This window comes from Oryctolagus cuniculus, chromosome 2, assembly GCF_051225735.1.
Source record: "Oryctolagus cuniculus isolate XC-2025 breed Fujian yellow rabbit chromosome 2, ASM5122573v1, whole genome shotgun sequence".
Classification (NCBI taxonomy): Eukaryota; Metazoa; Chordata; class Mammalia; order Lagomorpha; family Leporidae; genus Oryctolagus; species Oryctolagus cuniculus.
Window position 1 is genome coordinate 74,442,553 of NC_142868.1, and position 22,698 is coordinate 74,465,250.

Sequence of the window (22,698 nt, forward strand, 5' to 3'; positions counted from 1 at the left end):
TATTTAGAGATGCGTTTTGATCACATACTCTTTAGGATATATAGCAAAGAATAAATAAAATACAAGAAGTATTTTTTTTGACAGGCAGAGTGGACAGAGAGAGAGAGAGAAAGGTCTTCCTTTTGCCGTTGGTTCACCCTTCAATGGCCGCCGCAGCCGGTGCGCCGCGCTGATCCAATGGCAGGAGCCAGGTACTTATCCTGGTCTCCCATGGGGTGCAGGGCCCAAGCACTTGGGCCATCCTCCACTGCACTCCCTGGCCACAGCAGAGAGCTGGCCTGGAAGAGGGGCAACCGGGACAGAATCCAGCGCCCCGACCGGGACTAGAACCCGTGTGCCAGCGCCGCTAGGTGGAGGATTAGTCTAGTGAGCCGTGGCGCCGGCCACAAGAAGTATTTTTAAAATGCTTTCACATTCGAATATCAACTCTTCAGAAACATCTTTCAACTCTGAGTTACTGATGTTAATGCGTTTTCCAATACATTATCAACTGTGCTATTACCGGGTAGGTTAGTGATTCTTGGGAGGTGTCCCCCTGGTGTCTGGAAATTCTCTTACAGTGACTTCCATTCTATCAAGTTTGATACTAACAATTCTCTTAATCTTATGAGCCAGGATCAAAGGAAAGTTTGCAGATAACAACTGGGATTCATATTTCTTTCTCGAATCGTCCTTAACGGATTTGCTGACAGTTCTCTTGCAGTACCAGGAAAAATAACCAAGGGCACACATATGCAGGCAACTGCAACTGCATCATAAAAACCTAGTAGCCTGGCCATCAGAGTTACAAGATGCTACTCATAGTCATGATGCATTTTTAAGATCGACATCCTATTGAAATTAAGAAAAGGAGATACACTGTTAAACTTCTTTGCTATCATTGTTATATTTCTTAACATATTAACTAAGTCATGAGACTTAGTTTTGGTTGTGCTTTTGGTCAAGAAAATCACACTAACTTTTTACCTATGGCAGGACTAGTAGGATTTTTCTGTTTTAAATATTGTGTCCTTCAGCTTTTTCGAGTAAAATACAGTGAAATGTACATGTTGTAAATATAGTGGACTCACTGTTTATTCTTTGCAGGTTGAATCTTGGCAGAAGTAAGTGGTAACAGTAAAATAGAGCTGTAAATTATTTTTAAACCTCATTAGTGAAGGTCATGTTACACATTTTAAAAACTAGTTTCTTGTTGTACTTTCTTTTTTCAGGAGACTACACTTTGAAAATTGACCTTGAAGATTTTGAAAAAAACAGTCGTTATGCACAATATAAAAATTTCAAAGTTGGAGATGAAAAGGTACAAAGATTTTCACCTAAGTAATGCCCTGAATTAACACTCACCGTATACCATGTGACACTGAAGTTAGTGGAAGTAAAACTACACAAAAGGGCCGGTTCTTTGGGTTATTACATAAGCGTGTTTTTTACATGGTGGCTACCGATAGTGGAATTTGTCTGTTTTTCTTTAGAGTTCCTATGAGTTGCACTTTGGAGAATATTCGGGAACAGCTGGAGACTCCCTTGCAGGGAAATTTCACCCTCAGGTGGAGTGGTGGGCTAGTCACCAGAGAATGAAATTCAGCACGTGGGACAGAGATAACGACAACTACAAAGGGAACTGTGCAGAAGAAGATCAGTCTGGCTGGTGGTTTAACAGGTTTGATGATTTATGAGTGTAATCGCAATGGCATTGATATTATCTCACTGTGGGCATTAATTATGATATATGAGGTAATGCTGGCTGCATCTGTAATACTAGTATTATTAGGTAATCACCCTTATGAGACTTCTTCAGCAATGAAGTATTTTTGAGGATTCGGTCATTGCATACATTTGTGAGGTTTAAAAGATACGCCATGTAAATAAATCAAATTACCACAAAGATGATTTACAAACTGAATTATAGATTTACAAAGAAAAGGCCACAAATAACACAAGGAAATAGAGTACACACATAAGGGGACTTTAAAAAGTTCATGAAAATGAAGTTGAAAGATACATTTAAGGACCGGAATTGTGGTACAGCAGACTAAGCCACCACTCAGTGACACACTTGTGACACCGGCCTCCCCTGTGGGAGTGCTGGTGTGAGTCCTGGCTACTCTGCTTCCCACACAGCTTCTTACTAATGTGCCTGCAAAGGCAGCAGTTGGTGGCTCAAATGCTTGGGTCTCTGCCACTTACGTGGGAGACCAGCGGATAAAAGATCATTCTGTCACTCTTTCTATCTCTCCTCTTTTTCTCTCTGTTGCTCTGCATTTCAAAAAATTAAATACATCTTTTGGCTGGCGCAGCGGCTCACTAGGCTAATCCTCCGCCTAGCGGCGCCGGCACACCAGGGTTCTAGTCCCGGTTGGGGCGCCAGATTCTGCCCTGGTCGCTCCTCTTCCAGGCCAGCTCTCTGCTGTGGCCCGGGAGGGCAGTGGAGGATGGCCCAAGTGCCTGGGCCCCTGCACCCGCATGGGAGACCAGGAGAAGCACCTGGCTCCTGGCTTGGGGGGTGAACCAATGGAAGGAAGACCTTTCTCTCTCTCTCTCTCTCTCTCTCTCACTGTCTAACTGCCTGTCCAAAAAAAAAAAAAAAAAAAAAAAAAATTAAATACATCTTAAAAAAAAAAAAAAAAACAACTCTGCCTTACTTGAAAGGCAGAGTTACAGAGAGGGAGAGACAGAGGGAAAGGTCTTCAATCCACTGGTTCACTCCCCAGATGGCCACAATGGCCGGAGCTGCGCTGATCCGAAGCCAGGAGCCAGGAGCTTCTTCCGGGTCTCCCAAGGACTTGGGCCATCTTCTACTGCTTTCCCAGGCCACAGCAGAGAGCTGGATCGGAAGTGGAGCAGCTGGGACTCAAAACGCCGCCCAAAAAGGGTATCAGCATGGCAGGCAGCAGCTTCAACTGCTATGCCACAGTGCTGGCCTCAATAAATACATCTCTTTAAAATATGCATTTATTTTTGTATAAAAAAGAAATTGAAAACCAAGCATAGTGTTTTTCAGAGTAAATATTTTTCATGAGCATTTTGAAGACCATGCATTTGTACAGATTTCAGATGTTTTTACACAAAAGTAAACTTCTTTTCAGTCCATTTTCCAAACATTTTTTGAGATACCCTCATCCATATTTAAACTATTTGTGTCATTTTAATAGTTGACTATATCTATTACTTTTTCCATTTTTTTCAGTGTAGTAGTACTTTCCAATCATTCTGTTTTATTAATTGATTGGATTCAAAACCCTCCCAATGCAAAAATTTCTGTTATAACATTATTTTTCAACATTTGAAAAATTAAATTCTTTGTTTTTTCTTAAGACTAATAGTATGTATTTATTCTTTTTAAAAGTTTTTCTTTCTTTTTCTTTTTTATTTGAAAAGCAGAGAGTCAGATACCTTCCATCCACTGGTTCACTTCCCAAATGCTCTCAACAGCCAGGGCTGGGCCATGCTGAAGCCAGGAGCAGGAACTCCATGTAGGTCTCCCACGTGGGTGGCAGAGACCCAAATATTTGAATAATCATCTGCTGCCTTCCCAGGGTGTGCTTTAGCAGGAAGCTAGATTAAAAGAGGATGTGGGTGTCCCAAGCAGTCACTTAAACCCTGGGACAAAGCCCTCCTCTGCTTTTTATTTTTAATTGACACATAGTAATTATATAAATTTAGGGATACAATGCGGTGTTTAGATACTTGTGACGTTGTGTTGTGATCAAAAGAGTGCATTTAGTGCACTCATCACAACTAACATCTGTTTCTTTATGATAAAACTTTCAAAATCCTCTCTTTGAGCTTTCAGACATGTACTACATTATGTTGACTATAATCCTGCTTTGCAATAGGACACCGTAACTTATCCCTCCTATCTAAAAAAATTGTTAAAAAATTTGAATTTATATGAAACATGTACATTTTATGGTGTATGGTACAGTATTTCAGTAGATATACACAGCAGAAACCAACCATACCATCCCAAGCAATTCGCCTTCATTTCCTTTATTGTGAACTGGGGTTACCCTACTGCTCTGCAGAACAATAAAACCTATTACTGACAGAGAGAGAGAGGCAGCGAGATCAAGATCTTTTGTCTACTAGTTTATTCTTGAATCACAAATTGGAATACTCATTTGAGTGCTGGCACCTCTGCTTCCGAAGCAGCTCCCTGTTAATATAGGGAAGTAGCAGATGATGCCTGAAGTACTGGAATTTCTGCCACTCACATGGGAAACACAGATAGAGTTCTGGCTTCTGGCTTTGGCCTGGCCCAACCCTGGCTGTTGAGGCCATTTGAGGCGTGAACTAGCTAATAGATCGCTCTCGCTCTCTCTCTTTAAGATTTTTAATTTATTTATTTGACAGGTAGAATTACAGACAGTGTGAGGAGGCAGAGAGAGAGAAAAAAGTCCTCCATCTGCTGGTTCACTCCCCAGATGGCTACAATGGCCAGATCTGGGCTGATTCGAAGCCAGGAGCCAGGAGCTTCCTCCAGGTCTCCCAGGCAGGTGCAGGGGCTCAAGCACTTGGGCTATCCTCCACTGCTTTCCCAGGCCACAGCAGAGAATTGCAGAGAGAGGAGCAGCTGGGATTAGAACTGGCACCCATATGGGATGCCGGTGCCACAGGCAGAGGATTAATTTACTGCTCCACAGTGCTGGCCCTCTCTATCTCGTTCTCCCTCTCCCACCCTTCCTCCCTCTGTGTGTATGTGTGTGTGTGTGTGCATGTGACTGTCTATGTCTCCCTCTCTCTCTCTATAAAACACCTATATTATGTAGACCATTGCCACACATGTTAATGCAGACAAGTAAATCATTTACCTGACTTTAAAGATATGAGTTCAGGAAGAACAAAGAAGGCAATTCAGTAGCTGGAGACACCTAAGGAGGTTTCATTGTCACTGGAGACAAAGGAGAGGATAAAGCTGCCACAATTGGAAAATGAGAAAAGCTAGGTAGTAGATTGTGGGAGAAACTTGATGCTGCTTCCCTAATGCTGCTGCTATTCTCGTTTCTCTCTGTCATTCTTTCTTCCTTCTTATTCTTTTTCCCCCTGTCACATAGTCCTTCAACTTTACATGAAATGTTGGCACTTCATAATTAACCCACCACTGTGACAAAAGATGTTTCCACAGAACAAGCCAATCACAGTTGGCATAGCATCTCATGTGAGTGCTCACAGCCACTTCCTCCTCACTGGGACCCCAGATGCCCACCAACCTAGTGTCAAGTCCGGCCTGTTCAGAAACTGAAGGATGTCAGAAAAATTGATCTCAGAATAGCTAAGAGGTTGACCGTAGAGTCTGTTTTCTTTTTTTTTTATTATTATTATTTTTTTATTTTTTTTGGCAGGCAGAGTGGACAGTGAGAGAGAGAGACAGAGAGAAAGGTCTTCCTTTGCCGTTGGTTCACCCTCCAATGGCCGCCGTGGCCGGCGCGCTGCGGCCGGCGCACTGCTGCTGATCCGATGGCAGGAGCCAGGTGCTTTTCCTGGTCTCCCATGTGGGTGCAGGGCCCAAGCACCTGGGCCATCCTCCACTGCACTCCCGGGCCACAGCAGAGAGCTGGCCTGGAAGAGGGGCAACCGGGACAGAATCCGGCGCCCCGACCGGGACTAGAACCCGGTGTGCCAGTGCCGCTAGGCGGAGGATTAGCCTAGTGAGCCGCGGCGCCGGCCCGTAGAGTCTGTTTTCTAACAGGCTTCGAATCACAGGCCGACTAGAAAAATAGACATAGCAGATGTCTCTACATAGACAAAGATAATGTCAAAATATGTATTCTGGGGGCTCAAATTACAGTATTTTCTTTTTTTACATTATTGTCTATACTGTTTTAAAAACACAGGAGACTCCTAATACAGTTTTAGCATGAACCATTTCAATTTATTACATCCATTTAGATTCTGGAGACTTCTGGGGTGATCAATAAAAACAAATTTCTAATGAGACTGCTGTTGTGGTATGGTGGATTGAGCTGCAAACTGGGACACTCACATCCCATATTGGCGCATAGGTTTTAGTCCTGGTTGTTCTGCTTCCTGTCTGACTGCCTGCTAATGCTCCTGGGAAGGCAGCTGGTGAACACAGGTGTTTGAGTTCCTGCTACCCATGCAGGAGACCTAGATAGAGTGTCTTGCTCCTGGCTTTGGCGTGGCCCAGTCCTGGATGTTGAGGGCATTTGGGGAATGGTCTAACTGATGGAAGATCTTTCTCTCTGTCTCTTCCCCTCTCTGTCACTCAGTCTTTCAAATACGTAAATAAATCTTAGAAAAAAGGCCTATTACTAAGCTGGAAAGTGACTCAAGCCAGCAACTTTTCTTTTATGGGTAAATTATATTCTTTTTTGATTCAATAACTTGGGTTCTTTTCATAGATCTCAGAAATATTCCAATGGGAATTGTCTCCTAATATCCTAATATCTGAATATATTTTCACTGGTTATATATCACATATAAAAATACATGGTAATTAACACATAACTTGGGTTCTTTTCATAGATCTCAGAAATATTGCAATGGGAATTGTCTCCTAATATCCTAATATCTGAATATATTTTCACTGGTTATATATCATATATAAAAATACATGGTAATTAACACAGAAAATGATCTCATAGTCTTAAATGTAATTTATACATAACAATGACAAATTTACAGATTCCAAAGGAGCAAGAGGGACATTTACAAAAACTTTTAACTCTAACCAACTTAACTGGATGAGTACAATATATGTAAAATATTAACTCAGCCACTCAGACAACAGATTATCGGTTGATGTCTGGGAAAACTTTAAATGGCAATTGAGGTTTTGTTTGCTTACCCTTGAGATTAAAATAATTGATATGGTAGTGATTTAGAGGGAAGAAGACAGTTTGAATTATGACAATCCAGTCTTGGTAGCAGAGTGATGAAAATGCAAGTACAAATTACCTGGGGAAGCCACAATGCAGCACCTTGCCCCACACCTTATGTGGGTAACCCATGTTGCTTTTGCTGAGTAGGAGGTTCCCACTGCCTTGAGTCAGGAGGGTGCAGGACTATCGGCTGCAAAACTGTGATTTTGTTTGCTTGTTTTGGTTTGGTTTGATTTTCATTTAAAGTCTATTCAGAACCAAAATGCTTATTTTTTTCAATATACCATAAATGGCCTTGGTTGTATCCTTGGTTTCTTTTGGATAGATTTATTTATTTACTTGAAAGGCAGAGAGAAAGGGAGAGGGAGAAGGAGAGGGAGACGGAGAGGGAGATGGAGAGGGAGAGGGGGAGAGAGAGAGAGAGAAAGAGAGAGAGAGAGAGAGAGAGAGAGAGAGAGAATCTCTTTCATCCACTGGTTCACTCACCAAATGGTCTCAACAACCAGTGCTGGGCTATGCTGAAGCCAGGAGCTTCATCCAGGTCTCCCATGTGGTGGCAGAGGCCCAAGCACTTGGACCATCCTCTGCTGCTTTCCCAGGCACATTATCAGGGAGCTGGATCAGAAGTGGACCAACCTGGAATCCAAACTGCGCTTTTATGAGATGTCAGCATTGCAGTTGTTTAACCCACTGTGCCAAAACAGTGGCCTCTATATGCTTGGATTTGTTATGTTGCTAAAACTTACCAGATAAAATAACCCATCCATTGTAGAAATATCTGTATTTTTGGAAGCTGGTAATCACATACCCCAAAACTGACTGAAGCCATAGTTAAAATGCTTTTATCACTTACTAGCAAGACGAAGGTTTTCTGCAGGATGTGGTTCTGGCCTGATTTTTCTGTTTTCTTTTTTTATACCACTAGGTGTCACTCTGCAAACCTGAATGGCTTATACCACAGCGGCCCCTACACGGCTGAAACGGACAATGGGGTGGTCTGGTTTACCTGGCATGGATGGTGGTATTCTTTGAAATCTGTGGTTATGAAAATTAGGCCAACTGATTTTATTCCAAATACTGTTTAATCCTCCCTGATTGGATTCATTTCTGCTATGCATCTTGATTTGAAATGGTTTAAAGAATAGCTATTTTGAATATATAGGGTGATGATGTCAATCGTGTGTACTACTTTGCATCCTTATTTGCTTTTATTACTTACCTACTTTCAGTACAATAAATATGTAATACTCAATAAACATAGATTATGTTAATATTTAATGAACTCCTCTGTGTGAAGGGCTATAAGAGCTTCTGTTAGGCAAAAAAGGAAAAGCATAAAATATATATCATGAATTAGGATAATAACATAAGCATAAATGCATAATAAATTAAATATTTGAGGCTGGCACTGTGGCGCAGAATGTTAAGCCTCTGCCTGCAGTGCAGGCATCCCGTATGGATGCTGGTTCAAGTCCCAGCTGCTCCGCTTACAATCCAGCTTCCTGCTAATGCACCTGGGAAAGCAGTGGAAGATGGCCCAAGTACATGGGTCTCTGCATCCATGTGAGAGACCAGGAGGAAGCTCAAGACTCTTGGCTTCAGCCTGGCCCAGCCCTGGCTGTTGTAGCCATTTGGAGAGTGAACCAGTGGGTGGAAGATTCTCTCTCTCTCTCCCTCCCTCCCTCCCTCCCTCTTTCTTCTTCTGTCTCTGTATCTCTACCTTTCAAATAAATAAATAAATCTTTAAAAAAACAATTAAGCATGAATGCAGTTGACAAAACACACAACGAAAGCCAGCAAATAATGAGTTGTCAAATCAACTATATGCACAATAAATATTATGAGCTGGAGGAGTAGATGTTTAGACCAGCAGTTAGATGCCCATGTCCTGTATTAGAGTGCCTGGGGTTTGTACCCAGCACTGGCTCTTGATTCCAGCTTCCTGCTAATGCACACCCTGGGAGAAAGGAATGATGGCTCAAGGATTGGATTCCTGCCAGCCATGTGAGATATCTGGATCAAATTCTTAGTTCCAGCTTCTGGCATTTGGGCATTTATGGAGTAAATCAGTGGATAGGACCTATCTCTGTTTTTGTTTCTGTCTCTCTTAAATACATAAATAAATTTAAAAAACAAGCATAAAAACACAAAACACAAAAATAGAGATGAAATTCTTAAGTTCATTTTTTTAAAAGATTTATTGTATTTGATTTTTTTTAAACCTCAGGCTTTTTTTTAATGTACTTATTTGAAAGGTAGAGCCACAGAGGCAGAGGCAGAGAGAGTGATAGAGGTCTTCTACCCATTGGTTCACTCTCCAAACAGCTGCAATGGCTAGAGCTGGGCCCATCTGAAGCCAGGAACCTGGTGCTTCTTCCGGATCTCCCATGTGGGTGCAGGGGCCCAAGGACTTGAGGCATCTTCCACTACTTTCCCAGGCCATAGCAGAGAGCTAGATCAGAGGTGGAGCAGCTGGGATTCAAACAGGTGCCCATATGGAATGCCAGCATGGCAGGCAGTGGCTTAACCTGCTAGGGCACAACGCCAGCCCCACAAATAGGATCTGAATCACTATGAAGCTCTACTCATATTTTCAGGGTGTTTATGTAGGTTAGATACTCTTTCACAGGCCTTGTTTTAACTCTTCTGCTGATCATATGAGATACTATGATCTCTGTTTAGCAGAGCTGAGAATTTCCCAGAAGAAGTAAATTTTGGAAATAAGATTTTTTTTTAATCTGGATGTAGTGGGTAGATCATTGCAGGTTGAAAGAACCATCTGTGTAAACTGCATGAAGTGGGAAAGTACACAGAAACATTGGCAGGTTAGAGAGGCAATATCATTTAATGATCTTTAAATCCTTCAAGTATTCGTTACTTAATAGCTCTGTGACTTGGGGGAGGTTATAAACTTCTCTGAGCCTCTGCTATTGCTTTGATTACACAAGTGAAGTGCTTAGCATAATGCCTTGTACAAAGTCAGCATTCCTAAGATATATGTGATTATTAATGAAGCAGGCATTAAGAGACAATAAAATTAGATGTCTGAGATCATGGATCACATATGAGGGTACTTTTAAAAAGTTCATAGTGCAGTGATTAAGATGCCTCCTCATGGGCTGGCATTGTTGCACAGCGCGGTAAATCTCAGCAAGTGATGCTGGTATCCCAAATTGGAGTGCTGCTTCAAGTTCTGGCTATTCTGCTGCTGATCCAGCTCCCTGCTAATGCACCTGGGAAAGCAGTATAAGATGGTCCAAGTACTTGGTCCCCAGCCACTCATGTGGGAGACCCAGATGGTGTTCCAGGCTCCTGACTTTGGCCCGGACCAGCTCTGGCTGTTGCAGCCATTTGGGGAGTGAACCAGCAGATGGAAGATATCTCTGTCTCTCCCCTTCTTTTTGTAGCTCTGCCTTTCAAATAAATAAATAAACCTTGAAAGAAAGGACAGAAGGAAGGAAAAGAGGAACAAAGAAAGGAAGGAAGAGGGAAAGAAAAAAAAAGAAATGAAGGAAGGAAGGAAGAAAGAGAGAGAAAGGCAGCACTTGGGACACCGCATCCCACGTCACAGTTCCTGGGCTTGAGTCCCAGCTTTTCTTTGGATTCCAGCTTCCTGCTAATGTGCACCTGTGAGGTGGCAGGTGATAGTTCAATAGCTATGTTCCTGCCAGTCATGTGGGCGATATGGGTGGAATGCTAGACTCCTGGTTTTGGCCTAGCCCAAACCTGGCTGCTATTGGCATTTGGGGAGTGAGCTGGCAGGCTTTCTATATCTGTTTCTTTTCCTTTCAAATTTAAATCAGTAAATAGTTTTTAAGCATGTGGAAAATGAAGACACTGAATGTATTTCCAAAAATTTTTAAACTTTTATTTATTATTTGAGAGAGAGAGCAAGCAAGCACACTCCCCTTTGGCTAGTTCATTCTCCAAATACCTTCAACAGCGAGGACGGGGCTAGGATCAAAGTCAGAAGCTTGAAACTAAACCTGGATCTCCCATGTGGGTAGCAGAAACCCAAGTACTTGAGCTATTACCTGCTGCCTCTCAGAGTGTGCATTAGAAAGAAGCTGGAATCTAAGATGGATTTGGGACTTGAATCCAGGCACTCTGATGTGGGATGTGGGTGTCCCAACTGACATATTAATCGTAGTACCAAACACTTGCCCTGGCTTTCAAAATTTCCCTGCACCAATAAACAAAGTAAACAAATCTTTTACTCCCACCTTCCCATGAACTTTCTGAAGTGCCCTCATAAATAAAGGTGTTCAGGTTAGTTATATTTTATCCTCTACACCAGTGTTTCCTAAAATAGTGCATCTCAAATTTCAACTCATACATCACTGGGGATCTTGTTAAAATGTAAATTCTGATTCTGTGGTGGGTCTTCGATTATGGTTTCCTCCCACGTTTCTAGGTGATGCGTATGTTGCTGGTTTAGGAGTCCCGCTTTGAAAAGCAAGGATGTAGAGAGCCATAGTTACATGGGATATTAACAGTATAGAAAGTAAAGGGCTGCTTGATCAAACAAATTTAGGAGATTATATATTTAAACTTATCAAATTTCTTCTCTATTTTTTTTTAAAAAGATTTATTTAATATCTTCCATAGACTGGTTCACTTCCCAAATGGCTCTAACAGCTGGGGCTGAGCCAGTCCAAAACCGGGAGCCAGGAACTCCATCCAGGTCTCCCACATAGGTGACAGGAACCCAAGTATTTGGGCCATCACCTACTGCTTCACAGGCACATTAACAGGGAGCTGGATTGGAATAAGTGCTAGGACTCAAGTGTGTACTCTGATATAAAATGCTGGGATATCAAGCAGTAGTTTGATGCACTGTGCCAAAATGTATACCCCAACAAAGATTTCTTTTCTTGAGAATTTAAGATATTCTAATGTGCAATATGCAGTTCCAGGCAGGACAATAAAACATAGCATTCTTTTAAAAAGATTTATTTATTTATTTGAAAGGCAGAGTTACAGAGAGGCAGAGAGAGAGAATGAAGTCTTCCGTCTGCTGGTTCACTCCCCCAGATGGCCACAATGGCCAGAGCTGGGCCAATCCAAAGCTAGAAGTCAGGAGCCTGGAGCTTCTTCCAGGTCTCTCTCGTGGGTGCAGGAGTCCAGGCACTTGGGCTATCTTCTAATGCTTTCCCAGGTCATAGCAGATACTGGATTGAAAGTAGAGCAACTGGGAGGACTTGAACCAGTGCTTATATGGCATGCTGGCCCTGCAGGTGGTGGCTTTATCCACTACGCCACAGTGCTGGCTCCAAGCATAGCATTTTTATATCTTGTTAAGAGTGTATTCAACTGCAAGGTGTAAGTCACCAGATCTTGGAATTCCAGATAAATTGGCAGTTACTTGTCTTATACAACAAGAATTCAGGAGGTAGGTGGTTGCAGGCCTCAGTTCAAGGCTCTGCCCTATGGAGGCAGATGTCTTTGCAGTTTGCTTAGCCTTTCCTTCAAAACCACAAGCTGTCTGTTGCAGTTCCTGCTTTGAATCCATGTTAAAAGCATTCAGAAAGGTCAAGAGTTAACAGACTTCAGATTTTATGACTTACTGGCCAGAGTCGTGGCATGTGTTCACTCCATCTGGAAGTGTGATCAGGAAAGAGGATATTTAATTTTACAATCCCTATAGAATGTACAAGGGAGAGGTATTTGCCATAGCTCCTAAATGCTGGTATTTTTAAGGTAATCTTGTGGGAACAATGTTCCTTGAAACACAATTTGAGAAGCTGGAACACCAGTGACGATTTTAAATATGGGTATTACTTGCTCAAGTAGTCACCTAAATAACTCACATGTTTCAGAGATCAAAAGAAGAGAAGCTTTTAAAGGAGAAAGAGAGGATTCCTCAGAGTAGAAGGGTAGCTAAACAAGGATAATGTTACATAAATCTCAGTATAATGGTTTCCTAACGAAAGATTGTTGGATTTAGTGAGAATGCTCTTTGTGTTCTTTAGTACAATTCAATGGAATGAAATGGTAGGAGCCAGAGGCCAGGAAATAAAAGCAGTTAGGGAGAAGAGTTAGGTCACTTGGGGAGTTTGGATATAAAAGAGGGAAACAGGACTGGTTTCAACTGATACCAAAATACTAGGAATACTCCAGTCTAAAATAGATTCCTCTGAAATTTCACCATCTGAGAATTTTTTTATTAGGCTTTACTACTTTCTAAAATGCAAAATGCTTTTAATTTTTAACAGCTGATTACATTTTTGGATCAACAAATTCTTGACTGCTTTAAGTGCTTTTTTATTTTTTATTTTTTTGGTAGAGCAAAAGATAGAGAAAATGCAACAACCCTGGTTGCATAGACAGAGAATCCATGGGATAGCAAATTCTTCCTATTAGACTCCATCTACCCTGTTCAGTTTTTTTCTCTAGATCCCCATATAGTATCTGCCACATAGTAGGATCTCAAATGTTTGTGGATGGACTAATGATTGATTAAAGAAATAAGAATGGTAGAATATAATGAATGTAAATTGCACAATCCTGTAGGGTAGTGCTACTCCATTTGATGGTACAGAATTCATGGCCATTGGTTACTTTTATGAAAACCAAAACATTGGATACTAAAAAATAAGGGCCTAAATCTAGCATCAAATTTAGTCTCCATTTACTTGTTTTTTTTTTTTTTTTTTTTCTTGATTGCTGGTTGAGAGTCTATCCTGGAAATATCCTAATATATGTTGTGAGGTTTGTGTGACTCAGGACTATGAACAGTAGATCATGGCTTTGTTTATGTTTTAAAAAATAAAGATATATGCACTTCATATGAATGTGGAAAGAAACTGACATGGGAACATGTCAGTGATTACCTCAGGGGACTGGAAGGACGTTTTTATTTGTATGTTTTATATCTTTTATTACCGTGTGAAATTTTTATCATGTGCTGGTGGTATCTGCTTAATGATAATACCTATTTTTAAGATTTATTGTACTTATTTGAAAAGCAAAATTGTGGATGGTAGGAGCAGAGAGAGAAAGAGAGAGAGAGAGGGAGAGAGAGAGGGAGAGAGAAATCCCTTCCATCCACTGAAACAGCCTGGGGCCAAAGCCAGGAGCTAGGAACTTCAGGCAGGTCTCCCACATGGGTGGCAGGGGCCCATGTCTGCTGCTTTCCCAGACACATTTGCAGGGAGCTGGATCAGAAGTGGTGGAACCAGGACTCAAACTGGCGCCCATGAGGGATGGCAGCATCACAGGAGATGGCTTATCCTGCTGCACAAGGCCAGCCTGATAATATTTTTTAAATAGACTTTTAAGAGGCTATTGATTCTCAGAAAATAAATCAAATGACTTCAAGGATATTGAACAGGGAGGCATATTATGGGTAGGCTTGGCAATTTAGCTTATTTCAAAACCCAAAACAAATGAAAGTAAACTGCTATCAAGTGTACTGTCCTTAGAGAAGCCACTGTATTGTATACACATGATACAGCAGGCCACCTACAGTGTGACAAGCAACTGGACTCCAGGAATTAAACCAATTTGCTTCTCTAAAATTTTTTTCATTTCTTGAAGGATTTTGTGAATGTAACTTATTGCCCTTATGATAATAGATGGGTGCTCTTTAATTGTGTGTGTGTGTGTGTGTGTGTGTAGAGAGAGAGTGCCACATAGTTATTATTTTAGCTGACAATAAAATAATTTAAAGTGCAGAGATATTTAAGGGAAGGTAGAGAATTAGAGTAAGGACAATGGTTTTATTTTGTTTTTTTCTTTTAATTTGTCAACAATAGCTAGGAAATCAGGCCTGAGGTCAAATTTCATAGTTCTTTGCTTTACTTCATGTTATGATTTAACTATATTTTCAAGTTATTGTCTTCCCATGCCAAATTATGAGGGTCTTATAAAACATCACCATATGGTTACTTCTGTGATTTTTGGCCATTCTGCTTTTTTTAAAACAGGCCATTTCCAGCTGTTTCCAATAAAAATAATGCTGTAATAAGTATATTTATTTGGTTTTTTGAAATATTTTTAAAGATAACCTTGTAAAAAGTGAAATTGTCAAATTTCCTTCCCAAAATGATATTGTCCTGTTTATTAATAATTTTCCATATTAATAATCCCTTGGGTTCTTGCCATTTATTCAGAGAAGAATTCTGAATACTGGCTTAATGAGACCAGGCAACATGGTAAGTTTTTAGGGATTTTATTCAGTGAGAGAAATGCACAGGGAAGTGAGGGCTTTAATTAGAGGAGAAAGAAGTCTAGAAGCTAAGTTGGATCCACACCAGGCAAAGAGCAGGCCAGGAGCCACATGGAGCAAGCATACAGGCAGGAAAGCAGAGAGCTGGTGGCCCAAAGGACAGCAAGGGCACAACAAGGGTGCACAACCAAAAAAGGGAGAGGCCCACCATGCTCCAGGACTTTTATCCACTCCCAAAGTGGGGTGGTTACGTGGTCTCATTGGCAGGTGGGCAGGTGAGATCAGGTAGGGGCTTGAGAGCTCATAGGGGGTGTGGTCGCCAATTCACAAATCTAATCAATTTGATCCTATCTGCCTATACCAAAAGATTATGTTAATTTGGATGTTTTGGGTACTATAAGAATTAGGTTTTCTTACAAGAGTGTCTTCATTCCAAATGTTGAAAAGTTAGTGCTATTAGAAGTTATTTTTAGGGGTTGGTATTGTGTAGTGGGTTGTGGGGAGCAACTCGGACTATACTGTTACTGGAATTAAGACTTATTCTATACATCTGCTCTCCCACAATATGGCGCTGGGAGAGGAGCAAACAGCTTCTACCCAGCTGCCTCTCACCAACTTGACAAGCTGCAGGAGCTGCTCCTGATTGGAGGAGAGCAGCATGCTCAGTGTGTGGGTAGCAGAGTTGGGATTGGTGGAGGAGGACTATAAAGGAGGAGAGAGACACCATGCACCAGGAACATCTATGAGGAACACCTGAGCAGCCCCCGAGAGAGCCGGCCGGCGGTGTGCCGCTCCCCCGCGGAAGTGGGGAAAGTGGCAGGGGGAACCGCCCTTCCACGGAGGTGGAAGGGACGGTAGCCAACCCGGGAAGAACCAGCAGCAAACCCGGGGAGGGCCGAGCAGACAAAAGAACAGTGCAGGGTCCTGTGTCGTTCCTCCGCGAAGAGGGGGAGCGACAGTGGGTAAAGCCACTGCTTGTGACACCAGAATCCTATATGAGTGCTGGTTTGAGTCCTGACTGCTCCATTTCCAATCCAGCTCCCTGCTAATGCAGTTGGGAAAGCAGCAGAAGATGGCCCAAGTCCTTGGGCTCCTACACTCACATGGATCCTGACTTTGGATGAGCCCCACCCTGACCATTGTGACCATCTGAGAGTGAACCAGTGGGTGGACAATCTTGATCTCTCGATTCTCTCTCTCTCTCTCACTGACTTTAAAAATCAATCTTTTTTTTAAAAAAGGAAATTATTGAAAAATTTTCCACCATCTTAAGGTTTAACTTTCATGCTAGTATTTCTATCATTTTGCTCTTTTGAATAACCACTACAAGTTGTTTTAGCCTTTTAAGCAAATGCGCTGGCAGCCTGATCACCTAATAATTACTAAACACCTGTTGGATGTGTCAGGCGTTGTATAAGGTGACAGTGATACAGCAATGGATATGACAGAGTTCATACTCTCAAAGAACTAACAAGACTACATGTAGAGAAAGACAGGTAAACACATAGGCACCTACTCTACAATCAGTGATAAACAAGATGACTTGGGATTTAGTAGCCATGGCTCCAGAAGATTCGAGTCAGGTTGTTTGGGGGTTACTTTTATCTTTGCCATATTTTAGGTGGCAAATCCCTTTATAGATCTGTGGTGGTTACTATCCTTTTTAAAATATGAATAATATAGCCACCCCTTGGTAGCATACTGAGGACTAAATGAAATGACACTGTACGTGTTGTGTGTTAAGTGCTCCAGAAGTATTTGCAAGGCCGATGATGGAAATGGTGATGAGAGCAGGGGTGTAGTAAGGTGAATTGAGGAGCGGAGTGACTTTCACCAGGAATTGAAGGGGTGAGGAGAGACGAGATGGCCAGAGCATGGTTGCCAGGGAGATAACGAGTAGGCTGAGTTCTGAGTCTGGGTGAAGGGCATCTTCTCAGAGCTCTGCAGCCAGGTTTCCATGTGACTGGTATTTGGAGAGGAGCTGGTCTAACGGCCTCTCAGCTGGGCTCAGAGGAGCTTTGGTTCTTGTGACCTGCCTTGGGGTTATTTCAGGGAACAAGAAAACCTTCCCCTTTCTCCTTTCATGCAGTGCAGCTAAATTTTTTTTTATCCTTTTTTATGTATTTTAGGCCCACATAACACTTTGTGGTTTGTTTATTTGGGGGAAAAAACCTTTTTTCTCTAAAAGAAAAGTTAGACCTCTGCATTCTAAAGTTCAAGACGACATTTTTCATGGCAGGTATTTCTGAGGATGAATTTTCTTCGTGTCTTGACTCAATTATCAAGCATTGTAAACCTGAGACTGTACCCTGTGTTCTAACTCATATCAGCACTTTATTTAGAATGCAGGCTTAAGAAAGTCAATAACACCCAGTAAAACTGTGCTCTATGGTGGGCAAGTCCAAGACAAGCTCCAGTCTTTCAGAGAAGATGAAAGGGAGTTAAGTATTCGGTTATAACACGCTCACTGAGTCTCGGGGAGAAAATGAAGCGCATTCAAAATCACATGGGATATTGTCTCCTTGACTCCTCCAGTGTTGGCACCACTGGCAATTTCTAGGCCTTTCTATTTATAGATGTGCTGTGTAACATTGTCTCCACCTGCACCTGTAAAAATGACAACATTCAGCATTTACCATTAGCAAAGACTTTTCCAGACTGAAGTGATTAATTCACACAATTCCAAACATGAGGGACAGATAATATTAGTATCCAAGTTTTATACACACAGAGAACTTCAAAAGAGATTTCTCTAAGGTCATACAGCTACTGGCATGAGGCCAGGAGTGTATCTCTGGAGAACTAGATCTGTAAGTTCATTAGAAGATGACAACCTTGCATGGACTTTTTAGATTTGTGGATAATTTGATTTTTTTTTTCTAAGCTGTTAAACAAATGTCCCTTTGTTGGAGCCTAGCTCACGAGGTTCTGCTGTGACTTCTCTCCCAGACGAATGATTATAGCCTCAGGAATTATCACGTGTGCCGTAATTCTTTGGAGTACCAGATAATTTTGGAGCTCTTAAAGGTGGCTGCTGTATGCCAGTGGCATTGTCTCTTTCCTGTCCTTTTTACACCTACACTCCCTTTCCAGCTGAGTGATGGTTAGAACACAGAGCTCTTGAACTGTAAAAGGAAACCTTGGAAAAGCCAGCTGCTTATAAAGGCTTCTCTGTCCTTTCCTGGTGACCAACTAATTGCGATTCTTAGGAATTACATACTCCTTATAGAAGGTCTTTTATGGCTCATACCAGCCTTTTATTTACTTTTAAAAAAATGATTAAAAATAGACCATGAGTTTCTGGGTACAAGAAAGTCAGATTTGAAACAATCAGCTCATCGGTGATGTTTCACTACTCCCTTTTGACTTTTGCCCTTTTCTGATATTTCTGATTTGAAAGAATCTTCTGTTTTGTGAAAGTAAAGTGGTTTAGGAGGTCATAAGTATAGACTGGGTAGCTATACTAGGCCCAACAGACCAAACCAACATAGTGCTGAGTAACAGTAACTGGATGTTGGTTGATCACAGCCAATGAACTTATCATGCTGTAACCAACAGAGCAGTTGATGGCCTAAGCTGCAGCTAATTAAGTTGTGTCTCTACCTTCCTTCTGTTTTCCTATCAGTGCTTTCTGATCATGTTGGTGGCTGGCATTCACAGAATCTGCTCTGGTTCTGAGAGTTGCCCAAATCACAAACTGTTTTGTTTTTCTTTGCTCAAATACACTCTAGTAGATTTAATTGGTCTAAGGAAATTTCTTTTTAACAGTCTTCATATACTTATGTTGAGCAGGAAGAAAATCACGTTTTCTAAAAAGAAAAGAATCATACCTTTCTAAAAAAGTCAAAATCTGTTCATCTTTTGTGTGGGGGATAATTATGCAAAAATAAAGCAACGCCAAATTAAAGTGAAATTTTAACAATAGTTCCATATTGACTCAGAGATCAGCAGAGCCAAGGAAAAGAGTAATTCTAAAAATATTCAGAATATATCAAGAATGTGTTGAATATGATTAAGAACTTTTTCTAGATGTGAGTCTTTTGAAATCCAGATTCAAAGAACATCTGTAATATTGTTTTGCCTGTGAGTCACTAGGTACAATGAGTAACCTGGAGGAGAAAGGAGTTTGGAGGAATCATGTGTTTTGCTTTCAAAGCTGTTTTTAATATCAAGTTTTCCTCTCAGGCCACTTAGTTTGTAACAAGTTCCATAAATAATTCTGATGCATCCCACATTGAAGGACCATAAGCATCATTCCTCAAAGCTCATCTCATTCAGAAAAGCTGAGCCGTTTTGATATATTTGTTTCAGTTCAGACAGTCTTCCAGAATGAATCCAAAAGTCATAAAAGTTGATGTGAATAGTTTGGATGTAGATTCTCATGTAGTTTTCAGAGACACAGCAAGAACATAGATTCAATGATTGCACCGTGCAGATGGCTATTGGGTGTGCCCCCTAAATGCATCAGCAGCCTGTTGGGTATCCCTTACCCCGGATGATGCTCAGACAGCTGGTGCACTTCTCACACGCACTCCTTCTGTCAGCAAGCCTGGTCCGGACTACTTGCCCAGGGTGTGAATGCCTCTGTTCCATAATTTAATAAGAGACCAAAATCCCTGGAGCTCATTGGTCACTCTAGTTTTCTCACAGGACAATACTCATCAAAGCTCAAGTGAGGGTGTTACACCTCTTCTTCTTACACCATCCTCACTATCATCCAAAACTTCCTGAAAGAGTCTATTTACGGACTGAAACTTTCCACGCTGGATTCAGGCCCAGAGCAAAGTGTGGGGCAAGCTATTGGTCCATTTTTGGTTACTCTTTTTTTTTTTTCCCCTAGATCCATAAATAAAACCTTTCCAAACACAGAGTCTTCCATACCAAGATCTGACAAGTCTTCCATAAAGAACACTTTGTGAGCTGGCAAGTATTTTAAAATATAAATATTTAAAAATAAATATTTGTATATTTCACTGGAACATATTTTGTTCAAATTTCCTAAAGTAACAGAAAGGAAATGTAAGAAGCCTTCCTCTGTTCTGGAATGAGATTTTTTGAAGGGGTTGATCCAAAATGTCCCAGCTGTAGCGGGCTATAAAGACGCGCTTGTTAGTTTTTTTCTAGCACTGGTGTTTATGAGACAGGAAGTGCCGGACTTGAGGCCCCTTAGAGGGTGTCTGTGACTTCTGTCCTGCCACCGTGGTAAGACACTGTGGCCACTGTGTGCAGGATGCACCGCCGTTTGTGCCTCTTCTCTCTGCCTGCACAACATAGGGCACACGGAGTGAGTGCCTCTGATCACTGCCTGGCAACATTGTGGGTCTCCTCCGAGATTTTGCTTGAATTGACAGCATGCTTCTGCTTTCGCTGCAGGATTATAGTTGCAAAGGAGCTGCCCCATGGGCAATTTTCCTCAAGGATCAAATCCTCAGGAAATCCAGATTTCTTCCTCTGCTTCCTTTAGCGCTTCCTCCCTAAGATGCCTGCCCAGTGCCCTGAGACTCCCTTGACGTTGGCCTGGGTCTTTCCTGCCCCACCACAGCTTGGCTTCCTCCATACCAGGCTGCTCAGGGCCTTCGCGGGGCCAAGCTCAGCCCCTGCGTGCTCCTCCCTGGGGGCTGATTGTCCCACAGTCCTCAGGTGGATCCCCTCTTGTGCGTTGAGGTTGCTGCACCAGTGCCTCATTCGGTGCTAATACAGCCACTTTAGAAGAAGGTCCTCTCTTCTTCCCAGGTAAGGGACTGCGCCTTAACAATAAACCAACAACTTCGTTTCTTTTGGCTCCAACTCCACTGATGAGAACTGCTCAGGATTGAAGGCAGCTGTAGTCAGATGCACCCTGGAATCGAATCAAAGATGTGGACACCTAGTTTTTAAGTGCTCCACATCGCCCAGTGCAAACAAGACCTCATTGTCAGAAGATCTTGCTGCAGGATTTTCTGTTCACTGCCATTTGGAAGTACTGTTATCAAGGCTGAGCTGGAATCTGAACTTTAAGTTTGCAACGTCTGGTAAAATTAAGGTCTTTCTCCTCTGTATTCAGTATAGCAACTGTTAGCAGGGAATACCAATTAAGAAGGGATGCGTGGTCCATAGAAACACAAACAACGTATGAAGATACTTTAAGAAGTTTGTGGAAGATGGAATTAAAAGGTAAATTTATTTTGGTGCAAAAAAAAAGCCCATGTGTCATTTTTTCATAATACACATTTTACATGAACTATTTGAAGACCCCTCAAGTGCATGGATTTCAATATTTTACGTCAAAATAAATTTATACTTAAATTCTATTTTCCACAAACTTTTAAGAATAGCCTCATACATAGAACTATAATCTTCTAGGCCCCTAGTGTTCAATGTGAGGTCAGACTCATTATGGTCTTCTGAGAGTCATGCTTGTTCTCTAAATTTTCTTGCTCCAGACTGTTGGATAACATGTAACTGCGAAGGCAGCAGAATCCACTGAAGGTCCTGGTATCAGGTTTCCTTGGAACAGGCTAGCACATGGTTTCAGTCTTCCAAAGCTGATTACTCTGCTGTGGTACATGCTGACTCTACTCAGTAGTCTATCCCCTTATATAATATTGCCAGTGATTGTAGAGTCAGAGGCATACATAGGACACGTGCTTGACTAAGCTGTTGGATTTAATAATCCCTTTCCCTTAGGTTGTAAGTTATACACACCCTTAGCTGAATGGTTCAGGTGTAAGCTAGTCTCTGGGAAAAGGGAAGGGTACATTAATCTCTGTGGGCATTGGGAATGCAGTGGAAGATGGTCCGAGTCCTTGGGCCCCTGCACCAGCATGGGAAACCCAGAGGAAGCTCCTGGCTCCTGGCTTCCGATCGACACAGCTCTGGCCGTTGTGGCCATCTGGGGCGTGAACCAGTGGATAGAAAACCTCTCTTCTCTCTGCCTCTCCTTCTCTCTCTGTGAGAGAGAGATGCACTCTCTCTGCTGCACTCTGACTTTCAAATAAATAAATAAATAAATAAATCTTTTTTAAAAAAACTCTATGGGCCTCTGATATAAAATTTTTCATTTATTATGGGATTTTGTTAACTAGAGTTACCATAAGAAGTGCTGTCAAGGGAATAGGCGTTTGGCCTGGTGGTTATGGTGCTGGTTGGAAAGCCTATGTCCCATGCCAGAGTTTTGGGTTTGAGTCCCAGCTCTACTCCCAATTCCACTTTCCTGTCAACGAAAACCCTGGGAGACTGAAGGTAGTAGCTCAAGCACTGGATCCCTGACATCCAAATAGGAGACCCAGACTGAGGTGCTGGTTCCTGACTTCAGGCCCCGCCCAGCCCCAGCCCACGCAGGCATTTAGGGAGTGAACCAGTTGGTGCGAGCTCTGGTTGTGTTTTTCTTTCTACCTCTCAAATTAGTTAATTTTTAAGAAGCACTATTCACAGATTAATTTAACATTCATTCAACAAACATGTTTTACATAACAGATTGGTTATTAGTCACTACAGCAAAATGGAGAAAAATTCACTTATGTGGGGGCTGGCAACATGGCATAGTGGGTAAAGCTGCTGCCTGCAGTGCCAGCATCCCATATAGGTGCTGCTTTGAACCTTGGCTGCTCCACTTCCGATTCAGCTCTCTGCTATGGCCTGGGAAAGCAGTAGAAGATGGCTTGGGCTTGTAGCAGTAGAAGTCTTTGGGCCCCTGCACCCGCATGG

General features: G+C 41.9%; 1 protein-coding gene and 1 non-coding gene across 4 annotated transcripts in view; one reads left to right on the plus strand and one right to left on the minus strand.

Annotated features, from left to right (window-relative positions):
• FGL1 (fibrinogen like 1) overlaps positions 1 to 8,115 on the plus strand; it is a 31,123-nt gene extending 23,008 nt beyond the window's left edge. Inside the window, exons 6-8 of the mRNA XM_002709340.6 lie at positions 1,212 to 1,300; positions 1,473 to 1,660; positions 7,768 to 8,115. Coding sequence (XP_002709386.1) covers positions 1,212 to 1,300; positions 1,473 to 1,660; positions 7,768 to 7,927 — 437 coding nt within the window. The 3' untranslated portion in view covers positions 7,928 to 8,115. The remainder of the gene's footprint in view (positions 1 to 1,211; positions 1,301 to 1,472; positions 1,661 to 7,767) is intronic.
• A 9,208-nt stretch (positions 8,116 to 17,323) lies between these two features.
• The window catches only part of LOC108175886 (uncharacterized), a 43,608-nt gene continuing 38,233 nt past the window's right edge, over positions 17,324 to 22,698 (minus strand). For 2 of the 3 annotated variants that reach the window (XR_016229092.1, XR_016229091.1), the window contains one exon: positions 17,324 to 17,619. This is a non-coding gene — a transcript (uncharacterized LOC108175886). The remainder of the gene's footprint in view (positions 17,620 to 22,698) is intronic. The other variant, XR_016229090.1, reaches the window with a different exon arrangement.